This window comes from Mustela lutreola, chromosome 17 (genome assembly GCF_030435805.1).
Source record: "Mustela lutreola isolate mMusLut2 chromosome 17, mMusLut2.pri, whole genome shotgun sequence".
In the NCBI taxonomy this organism is placed as follows: Eukaryota; Metazoa; Chordata; class Mammalia; order Carnivora; family Mustelidae; genus Mustela; species Mustela lutreola.
The window spans coordinates 8,576,810-8,592,624 of record NC_081306.1 but is presented as its reverse complement, the minus strand read 5'-3'; the positions used below and the strand labels follow the sequence as shown (position 1 = coordinate 8,592,624).

The window sequence follows — 15,815 nt, the reverse complement described above, 5'->3', positions numbered from 1 at the left end:
TTCTGAGCACTTAACTGAAACTAAGCCCACTTAGGGCTGATAGCAGAAACCTTAGCAGGACTTGGAAGACCACAGAGTTTTCATGGAAATTGTCTCATCATAATATGCTACTTAAAAAAAAAAGGCATCAAGGGGGCGCCTGGGTGGCTCAGTGGGTTAAGCCTCTGCCTTCGGCTCAGGTCATGATCCCAAGGGCCTGGGATCGAGTCCCGCATTGGGCTCTCTGCTCAGCAGGGAGCTTGCTTCTCCTCATCTCTCTGTCTGTCTCTCTACCTATTTGTGATCTCTCTCTCTGTCAAATAAATAAATAAAATCTTAAAAAAAAAAAAAAGTTAAAAAAAAAAAGGCATCTCAATTTCTGTTTTGTAGGTTAGGTGTGGGATGGAGGCAGGGAATTCACCTGCCTGTCCTTGCTTAATAATAATTTCAAGTAATTAAACCATCTGCTTGGGGAGAGGGCAATGGGGACACTGGGAGAGTCTTTAATCAGGAAGGAAGACATAGTCCCTCAAAATGCCTGCAAAGACCAGGCTGGGAGGGTGAACCAAGACAGAGGTCTGTAGACACAGCATTTGTCTTTTCCCATGCCCTGAATACCAATGTCTGCAGTAGGCCCAGTGGCAAGCAGAATAAAGCAGTGGTACACAGGCCTGCTCTATCTCAGCTGTACTGCTCAGTAGCTGAATTACTTTGGGCAGGTTATTTTACTTCTCAGGTCCTCAGTTCCCCCACTGTCAATCTTATATATTCTAGATATAATAGAAGTACTACCTCACAGGCATTGCTGTGGGGATTAAATGAGGCAGTGTGGAATAATAGGTTTGGTTTGGAATAAGTGCTCAGTAAATGGTAGTTGTGGTGGTGGTGATGATGATAGTTGTGCTCAAGATGCTTCTTCAGTCTCTGCAAGGTGAGTACAGACATTACATTTATGGGATCAAGAAAGCAGTCACCTATTCTTCTGATGTTGTATCCATCCACACATTCATCTACCCACCCACCTACCCATTAAGTATTTGCAAAGGCCCCCCAGAGGGGGTCCTGGTATCATGGAGATAACTCAGATCCAATGTGTTCTGTTGGGCTCAAAGCCTAACTCGGCATTTTTTTTTTTTTAATTTAGAGAGTGAGTGAGAGTGGGGGTGGGCAGGGGCAGAGAGAGAATCTCAACCAGGTTCCATGCCCAGTGTGGAGCCCGACGTGGGGCTTGATCTCCCTACCCTGAGATCATGACCTGAGCCGAAATCAAGAGTCAGATGCGTAACTCCTGAGCCACCCACGCACCCCAGCTCAGCATTTTTTGATGCTCCCAGGCAAAGATAAGTTTGAAGACCCACAGGAAGTTAAATGCCTTATCCTCACCTCTCCTGTGTTATGAAACTTGTCACATTATATTATGATTATTGACCTGCCTTTCTACCCAACTAGAGTGTGTGAGTTCTTTAAGGGCAGGGCCATGTCGTGTTCATGTTTGTCTTTCCCCCATCCTTATCCCCTAGAACCTCTGGGACCAAGTAGGGTCTCATGAAGTAGAGTCTAATCCTTAACATAGCCTAAGGAGCCCAGGTGGGAATCTGATAGGAAATGCTTGTAATCTTAAGGGAAAAAACTCTTCTATTTATTAAGCACCTGTTGTATGCCAGGTACATTGTCTCATGTGTTCTCAACAAGAGGGACATTCTTTTTTTTTTTAAAGATTTTATTTATTTATTTGACAGAGATCACAAGTAGGCAGAGAGGCAGGCAGGCAGAGAGAGAGAGGAGGAAGCAGGCTCCCTGCTGAGCAGAGAGCCCAGGACCCTGGGATCATGACCTGAGCAGAAGGCAAAGGCTTTAACTCACTGAGCCACCCAGGCGCCCCCAAGAGGGACATTCTTAGCCTCATTTTACAGATATGGAAATTGACATTCAGAGAATTTAATTGCACACAGCTGGAAAGTCCTGTGGATCTCAAATCCAGGTTTTCACCTTCTCACAAGAGACCATTCAGTGCTCACATTTAGTGTGGTTGGAAAGAGTAGATGAGGCTAAAAGTGTGGTAGTATAAATGGATATGGAATGTGTGTGTGTTTGTGTGTGTGACATCTACATAGCCAAATTTGGGGAAGGCAATAACACAGTAAATTTAAAATTCTATAGGAGCACAGCAGGAAACACAAGTGAGAGAATCAGGCCAGGGGTGTGTGTGTGTGTGTGTGTGTGTGTGTGTGTGTACATACATACATACATACATATACACAGATACACATATATATAAATATATAAAAATATAATGTATTTATAGATCTGTGTTAGGGTACAAAAGGGAAAGGTGGGGACTGTGGTGAACTGGTTAGTACAAATGCCATATAAAGGAGGCTATGGCTACTTGGTTCTTGGCACTTGATGGCAGTCAGGGAGAGCTCAGTTTTCAAGACTTATGAGAAAACTGAATTTTTATGAGATTGCTTCTGAATCTTAATAGGCAAGGTGATGCTTTTTAAGAAGACTTTCAACAGACTTCTTTCACATTCTGTGGGGTCTGATTTTCAGGTCCAGGCCTCCTCAGGAGGTTATATGAGGGTGGTTGGGAAGGATGTTAACTAGCAGCATGTATCTGACTAGCATTTTGAGGAAAGCATTCAGTACTGACAGTGATATAAGGAAAAAAAAATCCTCTTACTTCCTAGAGCCATCCTCTTCTGGCTAGAAGTTCTAACTCTGAGAAAATCCAAGGGGAAACCACCATTTTCTCCCCTCTTCCATAAACTCTCTGTCCATTTTCAGGGTGTCGTTGGAGTTTCCACCTCAGTCTTAGGGGCATCATTCCATTCTTCTGCTGTACCCTGGGTCATTAGAATTGAATGCAGTCACGGTGACGTTGTCCCTCTACTGGGCTGGCCAGAACTCAATTCTGTTCATTTGTCAGATGACAGTGCTGAAGGTGACCCTTTTCTTCTTGTCCAGACACTTGCTTTCTCTCTGTTCAGGACTCTTGCGACTGACAGCTGGATCATTAGCAGGACTTGCCCACTGCCACAACGAAGATGACAGCTCTCTTTGTGCTGTGGGCACTTTGCCATGGTGCCTGGAGAGCCAGGCACAGACGTCCTTGATGTCTGAGGACGTTGTTCGTTTGCTCGTTTTACTAGTCTGACGCTGTTTTACTTGGAGACTGAGGTGATGGTTGTTGGGGTAGGAGTTGGACTGGAGAGGCTGTGAGCATGAACCTTGACCCATACTCCTACTGTGTGCCAGGCACTGTGTTGGGCATTGTACAGGTATTGCTCACTTTTTCCTACCAGAGCCCAGAGATCGTTCACACTACAACATGTTCTTGCAATTTCCCTCTTAAAGCACCTTCCATCTGTTTTTCACAGCAGCCAGAAAGACCTTTGAAAAACTCAGATTAGGTCATGTCAACTTCTTAAAAGGCTCCCATCTCTTCTTGCAACACTTAGAGTGAAATCCGGATTAGTCCTGTCTGTATACCTCTTCTCCTCATCTCCTGCCACTCTCCCTCCTGCTCATCATACTCCAGCCACACAAGTCTGCCTTTGTTCCAGCTCACCTCTGAGCTTTTACCCTTGCGGGTCCTTGTGCTTGGCATGCCCTTCCCCTGTGCTTCCAAGGCCAGCTCCTTCCAATTGTTCCAGTCTCAGTGCAGACATCGGCTTTTTGGATAGCCCTTTCCTGATCACCCTGTCTGCTGTAGCTTCTTATCACCTTACCATGCTGTTTTCCTGATAGCATTATCAGTATCTCATATAGTGTTTATGCATCTGTTTACTTGTTTACCACTTGTCTCCCTGGTAGAATGTACACCTGTGCAGGCATTCTTTGTTTCTCCTCCAGTGCCTACATGGGTGCCTGGTGTATGAAAGAGGTGCCACATAAATGTGCTAAGTGAATAAAGTTGGTGTTATCACCCCCATTCTTGGAAGAGGCTCCGAGAAAGGTAAATTACTGCTCACGACTTCACAGCTAGCAGGGTTGCAGTGCTGGGACTTGAACCCCCAGTTATGCCTAATTCCTAAGCCAGTATTACTTTCCCGATGCCTGCTGGCCAGGACGGGTGGTGTTCTGGAAAGGTTCTGAGTGTGGAGGGTAGACGTAATAGGGGGACCACACTCTGTGAAGGTCAAGATTTTGGGCCTGTGATTCCTTTAAGGAATGCCCATCTCTACCATCTTCATGGCATTGCTCCCTCTTGAGTTCTTTCTCTAATCACTGCTCCATTCTGCCACCTTCCAGGGAGGCCACTGCTTTTCGTTCAAGAGGCAGATGATGGTTCTTATCAGCAGCTCTGTGGAGCTGAACCGTGGTGTTGAGGCCAGGAATTCTAAAAGCAGAGGGCTGCAGCAAGAACAGAATCACCAGGCCATTCTATACCTTTGACTGTGGGAAGAGGGGGTATGTGGGTGTGCATGTGTGTGTGCGTGCACATGCATATCTGTCCCCATGTAGGTGTATGTTTATGCATGTTTCTCTGTGTGTACAAGTCTGTACACACATCTCTGTGTCTATGTGTGTGCATACATCTTTGTATGTCCGTGTGTGTGCGTGTATGTGTGCACATGTCTCCATGTGTGGGTCTGTGGAGAGTCCCTCCTGTGAAGCGATGTGGCTGATAGTTTTTGCTGCACCTAGCTGAAAACAATAAGAAATGTCTTTGGTGGAAATGCAATCACCCCAGGTCTTCAACTGGTAAACATTCTGGCAGATGAGGGGGGAAAGAAAAGAAGTTACTGGCGAATATCAGAAGTCAAAAGAAGTCAACACTGTAAAATGTGTTGTCCCAAATCAGGGTCACTTTGTGTGGTTTCTACAAAGCTCTGGCTTCCTGTTTCCTCTGCTTGCATCTCACTCCCTGTTTTCCTCCTGTCCTCAGTCTGCCTTTTGGCATTCAAGACTCACCCTCTTTCTGTTCTGATATGTGCCACCAGTCCCCTCTTGCCTAAGAGTCACTGCTGAGCCTGTCCCCCTTGACTCGTCCTTCCATTCCTTCCTTCCTCGGCCTTCAGGTTCCAGTTGTTCTCTTTAGGGAACTTTCCTTGGCTTCCCCATTGGGCAGGTCCCCCCATGAAAAGTTCTTCTAACACCATGTGCCTCTCCTTCATGTTCTTTCCCACGTGACTATTTACATTTATTCAGGTTTGGGATCATGCTGGTCTTTCCCATGTGTATCATATGAGCATGCAGACAGGGAGCGGCTTTTTTTAGGCTTGCTATGTGCCTAGCACAGTGCCTGGTACTTGGTAGTGCCAGGCACATGGATGGATGGATAGACGGATGGATGGATGGATGAGTGAATCAATAAATGCAGATGTAGTTGTCTAATTGCACTTTCTTGTATCTTGTCTCATTGTTTTTGCCATGGAGCAAAATGGAAACATATTTGGGTTCAAAGTCCCAACTCTCAATGTAGTTCAACTGGTCATAACCTTTACTCAAGAGAAGCCCAAGTTACTCAGCCTCTGAGATAGAAAAGTGAAGATCCTGGCTTATCTACACAGAGAAGTTCCCTCACTTTGAATCCCACCAGATCTAAGGTAACCACATCTTCCCCAAACCCCAACCTTCCCTTCCTTACATTTCCCTTGATGGAGTAGAGTCGGCATGGTTATCACTATTGCCATGGTCAAGGCACAGTGGACGTGGAATCTAAAAGATTTGGGATCAAGGTTATACCTCATTAGCTGTGTAACCTTGGTCGAAATTCCTTGTCCTCTCTAGGGCCTCTGTTTCTGTATTAAGAGCATTGTACTAGAGATCAGGGCTCCCCAGATAGTAGTGACTGGCCCACCAACATTATGATTTTTTCCATCTATTTGTGTTCTCTGTACAACTCTTTACTCAACATTTTGTTTTAAAGTGATTTCCCTTCCCTGCCCCCCCCCCAAATTTATACCTTTTATAAAACTGCTGTCCAGGGATGCCTGGGTGGCTTAGTTGATTAAGTATCTGCCTTCAGCTTAGGTCATGATCCCAGGGTCCTTGGATTGAGTCCCGCATCAGGCTCCTTGCTCAGCAGGGAGCCTGCTTCTCCCTCTGCCTGTACTCCGCCTGCTTGTGGTTGCTTGCTCTCTCCCTCTGACAAATAAACAAAATCTTTAAGAAAAAATTTAAAATACTGCTGTCCAATATAAATACAATGTGAGCCACATATGCAATCTCAATTTTTCTAGCAGCCACATTAAGAAAATAAGAAGAAACAGGTAAAATTAACTTTAGCAGTATGTTTTATTTAACTGTATCATCAAAGATGTAATCAACATAAATTATTAATGGGATATTTAATTTTTTTCATATGAAATGTCCAAAGCATGGTATATATTTTACATTCTGAGCACATTTCTCTATGGATGCTAAATCTTTCAGTGGAAATCTTTGATCTCTGTTTAGATGTCATAAAATATACAGTTGAAAAGAGTAGATTCACATACCCACATTGTCCCAAGTATAAATTTATTTTCCCGCAACTGAACTGAGTATCCAGGCTTAATTATAAATTAACTGAAGTCAGATTAAAAAAGTCAGTTCCTGAGTTATGCTATGTCATGTGCTCTATAGCCACATGAGACTTGGGGTTACTATATTGGACAGCATGGACAAATAACAAACCTGAATCACAAACCCACTTCCCTGCTATAAACAGAAGATATTCTTAAAAATAAATACAGTGATAATACAAGGGTGACCTTACATTTTAGCTAGATTCTGAGCCCTAGGCCTGCTCTGTGTCTGTTAAAAAGAGAGATTTAGCACACATGAAAAGGTGTTAAAGACACTAGCACCAAGATGAAACTTTCCCTTTGACAGAGTCAGAAGGTTTGAGGAAACTGAAAAGAGATTTAATAATGATTTGGCCTGTGCCACCTAAAATAGTCCCACATAAAACAACAATAGCAACAACAAAACCCCTCAAAATCCAGATAATTACTCCGAACTCTAAAGTTTCATAGCCCGTTTCCCCTTTACACCGATCACTTTGATTCCTCAAGAGACCACTAGCAGTGTGACTTTGTAAGAAGGGAACTAAATAAGAGTTGGGAAAGTAAGTTCTGGTTTATTGCCATTCCTAGCTCTGCAACTTTAGGTAAAGTCTCAGTTTCTTCCTGTTAGTGGCAGACACTGGGGCCCCTGCTAGCTATGCATTGCTTTATTTTGTCCATATCATACACCCTGTGGAAAAAGACACTGTTATACTCATTCTGCAGAGAGGAACACTGATGCTCAGAGAAGTTCAAGCAACTTGCCAGAGCTCCACCAATAGGAAGTCACGAGGCTGGAATTTGAATCCAGATCAGTGGGGACCATAAGACCACATCCTAATCCACCATGCTGTCAGGTTTTGAGGGCTCTTCCATTTAAAAAAGAAAAGGTGGATTTGTCTTCCAGGACATTGTTAACATGCAATTTGCGGTACTACTTGGGAGCTCGCTCTTCTAGTCACGCCAAATCCCTGGTTTCCTGAGTTGGCATGCTTTTTTTTTTTTTTTTAAAGCCACATATTCATTTGGGTCTCCATCTCCTTTACTGCTTGCTCCTCCCCCTAGCATCTTGTTTTTATTCTCCACCCACTGTGACCCCCTTAGCATTTCTTGGTGCTTAATGAAGCTTTACCCACTCTAGAGTTTGTGAATTTGCATCCTGGTGGGCTGTATCAAGCCTGCAGATATGTTTGGTTTGGCTCATGCAGTGCTGGCTTGCATAGTGTTTTTAAAAATTTTCGAATTAGTTGCCAACATTGAAACATTGGGATGTTTCACATAAAAATCTGGATTCCTAGATTTTTGGAAGAATTTGGCAACACTGGATTGGCTGAAGAGGGGAGTGGTGGTGGTGCTTTCTGACCTCCCCCAGTCCCCACTCCTCTCTGTTCTCTGTCACCCTCATTCCTTGTGATTTAGCCCAAGTGTCAGTTGTCAGCTGTCACTGTGTGTGGGCTGCCATTTTCTTACAATAAAGCTAGCCAGTAGTACTGAGTATCACTATCAGCTTCTAGCTATGTGACTATGGGTATCTTAGCATTCTCATCTGAAAAACGGGCATGATTACTATACATGTCTCAAGGGGTCAGTGGGGGAATTAAATGAGTTAGTGCCTATAAAATGTTCTGAAGAATCCCTAGCACATAGTAAGTGCAACATACGCCCTAGCAGTAGTTAAGAGGAAAGTGCAGTGGTTTTGGTAAATATGTCTCTATCACTGGGGGGAAATTAGAGAGGCCAAAAGAGCCACAGGCTTTCAGAAACACAGTAGGGAAGCATGATTCTTTGGGTAAGTGAAGCGTTTCTTAAAACTGGGCCACTGTGTGTGCATTTACACTATTTGGCTGCTCCTAGCAGGTCTCTGAATTTGAGACACCTGCTTTCCCTTGGCCCCCACATTTCAGGCACCCTCTGCAGGGCTAGCATCCCCTATCAGCATTGCCCACATAGTTCGATCACATGGAGGTTCAGTGGCAGGGTCTACCTACCACTGAAGGTCTGAAGAGAGGTCTCCCTACCTCTCTTCTGTCCATGGTCCTGTATGCAGCATGCAGAGCAATCTTGCTGAGTGCTGGTCAGACCCTTTATCAATTTTAGTTGAAGAAGGTTTCATGTTCTGGACTGACAGTTTTTCTGAGGTTTCACTGAACCTCAGGCACCTCTCTGAGAGGTACCAAATTCCCTAGGCTTATGATGGAATTGATTTAATCCATTGGATAATTCTTTCCTAGTTTTCCAGGGCAAAGAGTTTCATTCCTGGTGGGTGCACTTTGAGTGGAATTGTGCAGTTATGGAAAAGACCTGTATATATAAAGTAATGTTTGGCTTCAGGGGATTTATAAAGTTTGTTGACATGTCAGACAATAAAAACAACACTACCTATTATTTATTGAGCTCCCACAATGTTTTAGGGATTGTGAGAAGCCTTTGGATATTTTCTTTGGGATTACCATCACAACAGTGGAAGGCACAGAAGATTAATCACATTTACTAAACTCTTACTCTATTTGAGAGCACACATGTGCCAAGAATGCTGCTACACATTTTTACAATTTCATTTGTTCCTCACAACAACCCTGTGAGATAGGTATTATTATGATCCCATCTCACTGATGAGGCTAAGACACAGAGAGGGTGAGAAATTTGCCCAAGGTCAGAGGCTAGCAGGTAAGGGAGCTAGGATTCAAACCCAGGCAGTTTGGGATTAGAGACCTCTTGATTAATTGCTGAACTTGGCTGCCTGCTTTCTTATAAATGAAAACTGAGGCTCAGAGAGCTGGAGTATCGTATCTGAGATCACACAACACACATGGGTAAGATACAGGATTCAAATCCATGTCCACTCAGTTCCAGTGCAAGGCATTTTATATTCAACCTCAAAAACAGAAATGACACATGAGGTCACTACAGAAATCACGCAGAGAAATGGACAACATAGCTACTGGTCTGGACCCCAGCCGAGCCAGCTTCCAACATAGCTACTTCATTGGTCTGTGCTTGGGTCTCCAACAAGCAGAGCCCAGCTCTCCCAGGTCTTTGACAGACTTGTAGAGTGAATTATTGCCAGAACCAAGCCTGGAATCTAGAACTCCTCACGCAGTGCTCTTTCTCCCATTGTTATAACAGGGATTCTAAGGCCCAGTGTACATAAAGAGGAGCCATACAGGTTAAAGAGGACAATTAAGTGCAGCATGTAGGAACTCTGACATTAGGGTATCCATGTGCTTTTGAAAAGGGCAGCCATTAAATAAATTATGGTAAAATATATAGTGGAATACTATGCAGCTTCATAAAAGAATGAAGAAGCTTCAGTATAACATTATGGATGATCAATATGTTAAGTGAAAAAGAACAAGATGGAGGACAGTGTGTACAATGTGCTCATTCTGAGGAGAGTTAAAGTGTTGAAATCCTTTATTCTTACTTGTTTATGTGTACACTGAAATACTCTGAAAGAACAAATAAGGAACCAAGATACTGACCAACTGTTACCTGTTGATGGGGTGGATTTGGGAATTGATAAACAGGGGAAAGGGAGAGAAGGGAGATTTTGCAACGTGTGCCTTTTTATATTTTTAGGTTTTTGAATAATATTAGTGTTATTACCTATATAACATATAATGTGCACACATATGCATGCATGCACACTGCCCAAAAGCAGCTGCATAGGAAAGCAGCCTATTCCTCAGCCACAGCTAGCTGTCTGGGAATATGAGCCTAATGTTAGTTTTTCTGGATTTTCAAAGGAACTTGGAAATCTTTTTTTTTTTTAAATTCCAAGTTTTAGTTTCAAATGTTTGTTGCTAATATATAGAAATATGATAGGTTATTGCAAACTAACAGTGTGTCCTGCAGACATGCTGAACTCACTTATTAGTTCTAGGAGCATTTTTTGGTGGAGTCTTTGTGATTTTCTCTGAAGTCAGTGTTATCATCTGTGAATAGAAACAGTTTAATTCCTTCCTTCCAGTAAACCTTTTCTTTCTTCTTCTTTCCCAGCTAGAATTTCAGCTAGTGTGATGTTCAGTCAGAGTAGCAAGAGCAGATACCCTTGTCTTGCTCCAGATCTTAGAGGGAAGACACTCCATCTTTCAAAATTAAATGTGATGTTAGCTATAGGTTATTTATTGATGCCCTTTTTCAGGTTAAAGAAGTTCTCTGTGTATTCCTAGTTTGATAAGTTTTTATCATTAATGTTGAATTTTGTCAAATACTTTTTTTGCATCTATTGAGAAGATCATATGGATTTCTTTTTTTAGGTTTTTTAGTATGGTAGAGCATACTGATGATTTTCAAATGTTGAACCAGCCTTGCATTTCTGGAATAAACCCAAGTTTGTCTTGGCTTATTATCATTCTTATATATTCCTGAGTTAGATTTGGTAATATTTTGTTGAAGATTTTTGTGTGTGTGTGTCTGTGTTCCCGAAGAATATTGGTCAGTAGTTTTCTTATAATGTCTGTTTTGTTATTAGGGTAAAGCAGGTGTCATAAAACAAGTTGAGAATTTTTCCTTAATTTTTTAAATTTTTAAATGCTGAAAAAAATGACTTACAGAGTGCTGCAGGCAGTGTGTTAAGTGAATAACTCACCACAGCCTCAGAGCAACTCTGTGAGGTATGTGCCATTATTACCATCATCCCATTTTACAGAGGGGGAAGGTGAGGCACAGAGTAGTTAAAGTCACTTACCTAAGGTCACATAGCTTATAAGTAGCAAAACCAGGACTCAGACCCTAGAGGTCTATCAACAGACCGTGTTTACTAGATTTTCTCAAAAGATGTTTACAGGTGGATGAGAACACATCTGGAGTGCTCAATCCATCTTACTGGTCACCATTTTCCCATTCCTGGTCAACAGCAACTGTAACTACTGTGTGTCCCAGCACCGACTCATCAACTCCATCTCTCACTGACCCTCACAGGCAGGTATTAACCTGTGCTTTCTCCTGGTTTCTGGCTCCCCTACCGGCTGTTGCAGAAATGCTCCTCTCTGCTGGGTGGTGTGTGGTTTCAGGCTATCATCTTCCTTACCTTGTCTCCTTTAACATCCCTGGTGCCTTTTAGAAGGTAAATTTAAAAAATATCTTTCAAATCTCGTTTAATTTTGTAGCTACTCCTTCCTTATCAGCTAGGCTCACCTGTCTTCTCAGCCGCTTCTTCCCCCAGGCATCAGGCTCATCTCTTCCTCCTGCACTGCCTTTTGCTTTTTACAGTTTTGTCCCAGTTGGCCCCATCAGTGTCCCCAACTCTACCTTGTTAGCTTGGCTGGCTTTCTGTATGCATTTTGAAAGGTTAGAAACATCTTGCTTACTTAAAAGGAGGAGAAAAGAGACAGAGTTTTAGGAACAGCTGGGACACCAGTTTTTTCCATTGAGCACAACATGAAGAACTGAGGTTAGTTAAAAGAACTTCTGGCAATAATGAAGGCACTGTGGTGGACTTGAAAGAGCAGATGTTTGCACACTGGCGTGTCTGTGTAACTATAGACAAGATGCCCCACATCTCTGAATCTCAGTTTGCTCATCTGTAAAAATGGGTTCAGAGAAATGTACAGATCCCAGGGATGTGTTGGGGATTGAGTGCAATAATGTAAGCATTTAACATAGAAAAAGATCCAGTATGGAGAAGGCACCAATAAGTGTTTTCCTCAGTCCAAGTGGTGTGCTAAACCATTTTATATAGACAATCTTATTTAATATACACCATCTATGTGGGTAGTAGATAAAATGAGGTGGGAAAAATTATGGTACAGAAAATTAAGAGTTCTTAAATGGCAGATTTTTAAGAGTTCTTAAGTTCTTAACTGCTAATAGTTCACATTAGGACCCCCGAGGACCCATTCCAGACCAGTTAACTTAGATTGTCTGGGGCCATTCCTAGAGGCAGAGTATTGGACCACATGGCTTTTCCCAAGCTCTTCCTTTCAGTCTAGACACTGAAGGTGGTAAGAAACATCTGTGCTTCTCCCAGTTAGTGACTCCCCTGTTGCCAAACACTCAGCCACTCCCCACCCACCCTTTGGTTTTCACCCATGTTGCCAACCACCCTGTGAAAATTTGGAAATGAGGTGAGTCCACTGCCAGGAAAAGTGATTCAATTAAAATCTCAGTTTTCAACAATATTACCAAGCCCTGTGGCCTGTTACTTCACACCCAGCATAGCTGTGCATCCTGGTCAGTAGCAGAGTAATGAGGGCTTGCTAATTGCTGGTGGCTGGGACTGGGGAGGGGATACTGTAGTGAGCTCAGCAGGAGTAAGGCCCTGAGCTAAGTGCTTTTCTTGTGGCTCCCAGCCCCTTCTCTGGCTCACATGCCAAGCAGCCCCCTCCTTACCACCAAATCAGCTTCATGATGACCACAACTGCAGCACCACAACAATAATCGGGCCCTCAGCTGGTGTCGGGCCCTCAGCTGAGTGCTTAACTTGCACCATCTCCGTCAGTGTTTTTATTTCTCACCATCATTCAAGGAGTCAGCTGCTTTCCTAATGCCAATTTTACAGATGTAGAAACCGAGACACAGAGTCACAGAAGGTCCACATGTTAACACCAAGCTCTGCTTCATTCTGCAGTCTGCATTCTTGGTTACCAGGACATAATTGTCCCCCTTTATGGGTCTAAGGGAATGACTAAAGGATTTTACCTTTGAACCACCTTGCAAGCCATTAACAAAACCAGCCCATGGTCTTTCCGAAAGCCAAGCCTCTTCAGTCATCCTTTTCCAGAATGCTTGGTCCTTCTGCCTCTACACAAGCTCTGCTTGTGAGCTCCTTGAACTCTGGGACAGCACCTTAGGGATTCCCTGAGATCCCTTAGGCCCCTCTTCAGCACTTGGCACAGAGTAGGTGGTCACTACTCTGTACCCATCAATACCTTCCAAGTATCCATCAATACTTTACAAGTTCTCATCCCAATCCCTCCCTCTTTTAAGTCTCTAAATCCTGGGCTCAGCCTTGATGAGCCTGTGCCTAGCACTGCCTGGCACACAATAGGTTCCAGTGCTGTGGGTCAGAAGGCCCTAGCTGGCATAGGAGTTAGCTGAGCACGTGTGAGGTACCTTGTCTTCCACCTTGAGGTGTTTCAAGGTCTGAGCTTTCCCCTGTTCTGCTCATCCTCATGTTCCTGCTCTGGACCTTTGGAGCCTCCTCTTGTCTTTATGTCTCCATCCCTTAAAGCGTTTTCAGAAGAAAAGCCAGAGACAGTGGCTACTTCAGTCAGCAGAGGAGATGGAGGGGTGAAGGTGGAGGGGTCAGAGTAATTCTGATATGAGAGGTGAAGGGAAAAGGGGGCCTGTCACTTCTCTGGGTCAGCAAGTGTCACCAATAACCAACCTTTACAAAAACTCAATTCACCTTAAGAGAGCTCTGGGAGAGGCTGCGGAGGGCTGAGAGGGGGAGGTGGGGACTGGACTGAAATCAATTCCTGTTCAAGGTAATTACAGGACACGTGCTGCTGCCCCAGCAGGGCGAATCAGAGGTTGAGCATCTCCCAGGGCAGCCAGAACCATTAGTTAGTAATAAAAACCTCATCACTCGCTGGGAGAGAGGTTTGGTGATTGTAAACTTAGCTTTCTCATGCCTGCCAAAATTTGGGTGCAGGGGGGTTGTAGCATTTATTTAAACAACCTTATCAGGGCCCCTGACCACCAGGTTTAATGTTGTGAAAAGGAAATCTCAGCAAGTCTCTCAGAAATCCAGCTCCCAAGTTCCCAGGATCCTGGGATGCGGAATGACAGAGTAGATAATGCTGTGATTCTAGGCTGTACATTGGATTTTTTTCTTAGTGATTTCCTTTTTCTCCTCTCTCATCTCCCTGTAAGTGATCTTTAGGAATCTTTTTGCACATAGACTGTCTCAGGGACTATCTGGAAGAAGGGATTATCTCAAGCTGGGAACCCCAGGAACCCCCTCCCTGCTTCACAAATAGCAAGCACCCCCCAGCCCCCAGCAGCTCAGCTCTCTTCAGGAATTCAGCACCAGTCTCAGCCACACTTTGGAAAGGATGTTAAGATGTGGGACCAGCTGGACATCCGCAGCAGTCGTCAGCTGCCCAGGGTGGGTAGACAGGGAAGCAAAGCCAGGGAACAGGTATGTCCTCAAGGAGACTGTGACCCCCTGAAGTGGTGGCCTTGGTAGCCTGTGTGTCTCTGGATCCTTGCCCTGGCCAAAGCATGGTTCCAGAGCCAACCTGGAGACCACCCCCCTCCGTTTGCTTAGGGGATCACAGGGGCTCATCCCTTGCCCCATCCCACTGGCTCCAGAGAAAGTGTGCGGGGTATCAGTCTCCTGCTTCACCTCAAATCAGGCAGGGACACGCAGTGGGGCGGAGGGACAGAGGTTTCCTAGGGCTGGGGTGGATGTGGGAGTGAGTGACAGGAGAAGTGAAGCCCCCCACTAAGCCATCTTTATAGACATGCGGTCAAATCTCATACACAGCCCCCACTGGGCACCGTCAGGGACACGGATCCCTTCAGATGCGCATACAATACTCCAATCCACGCGCACACTCACACCAACCCGTACTCAAATCATGCCCATCAGCTGCCGCGTACCCTCGTGACACACACACACACACACACACACACACACACACACACACACACACAGGAGCAGACAAGAGTCCCCGCCAGGCCACAGCAACTTCCTTTCTCCCAGTCTGGAAATGTCCGCAGTTGCCCTTAAGGCTTAAACTTTTTCAGAGGGAGCGCCAGGGATCGCACAGCGAGCATATCGAGGCCTGGGGGTTCTGGGCAGGGTTGCTTCTCCCTTGGGGCTCTTGCCTTCCTCCCTCTCCCACACACTCCTCACCTGGTAAACCGAGGCACAGCAGAAGGCTGTAGTAGACCACGGGCACGAAGCCCAAGCCGCAGACCGAGCCGGGGGACCAGGACAACGAGCTGTTGGCTACGAGGTGGGCGTGCGTGTGCTCCATGAGCTCGCCCCTCGCTCCCCTAGTCTCCGCGCCCGGCCTGCCAGCCCCGCTCTGGACGCCGGTTCGGTGGTGGCGGCGGCAGAGGCAGCAGCTGGAGCAGCAGCGCCTCTCTTCCCGCAGGACTTGCTCCTACCCTTTGCCGTGGTTCCCTCTGCTCCCTCCGCACCTGCTTGCCTGGAGTCCTGGCACGGCCCTTGTGTAGGGCACAGGGCGCTGGGCGCAGGGACTCGGGAGGGGCTCCCAGAGCTGGTCAGTGCGCCTCCCACCTCGGACCTGCTCGGCTCCCGCCTCGGAGACGGGAAGCTGGGACGCTGCTCCCTGCAGCCAATCAGCAACTGCCTGGACGCGGATGATGGGTGAGGGGGGTTGGATGCACGGGAGGAGGGGGTCCCAGCTGCTTCTTACAGCTCCG

The 15,815-nt window shown here is 45.2% G+C and overlaps 1 protein-coding gene across 1 annotated transcript in view; it reads right to left on the bottom strand.

Annotated features, from left to right (window-relative positions):
* GPR139 (G protein-coupled receptor 139) overlaps positions 1 to 15,403 on the bottom strand; it is a 39,889-nt gene extending 24,486 nt beyond the window's left edge. The window contains exon 1 of the mRNA XM_059155486.1: positions 15,280 to 15,403. Within this exon, the coding sequence (XP_059011469.1) occupies positions 15,280 to 15,403 (124 nt within the window). The remainder of the gene's footprint in view (positions 1 to 15,279) is intronic.
* Positions 15,404 to 15,815: the final 412 nt, after the last annotated feature.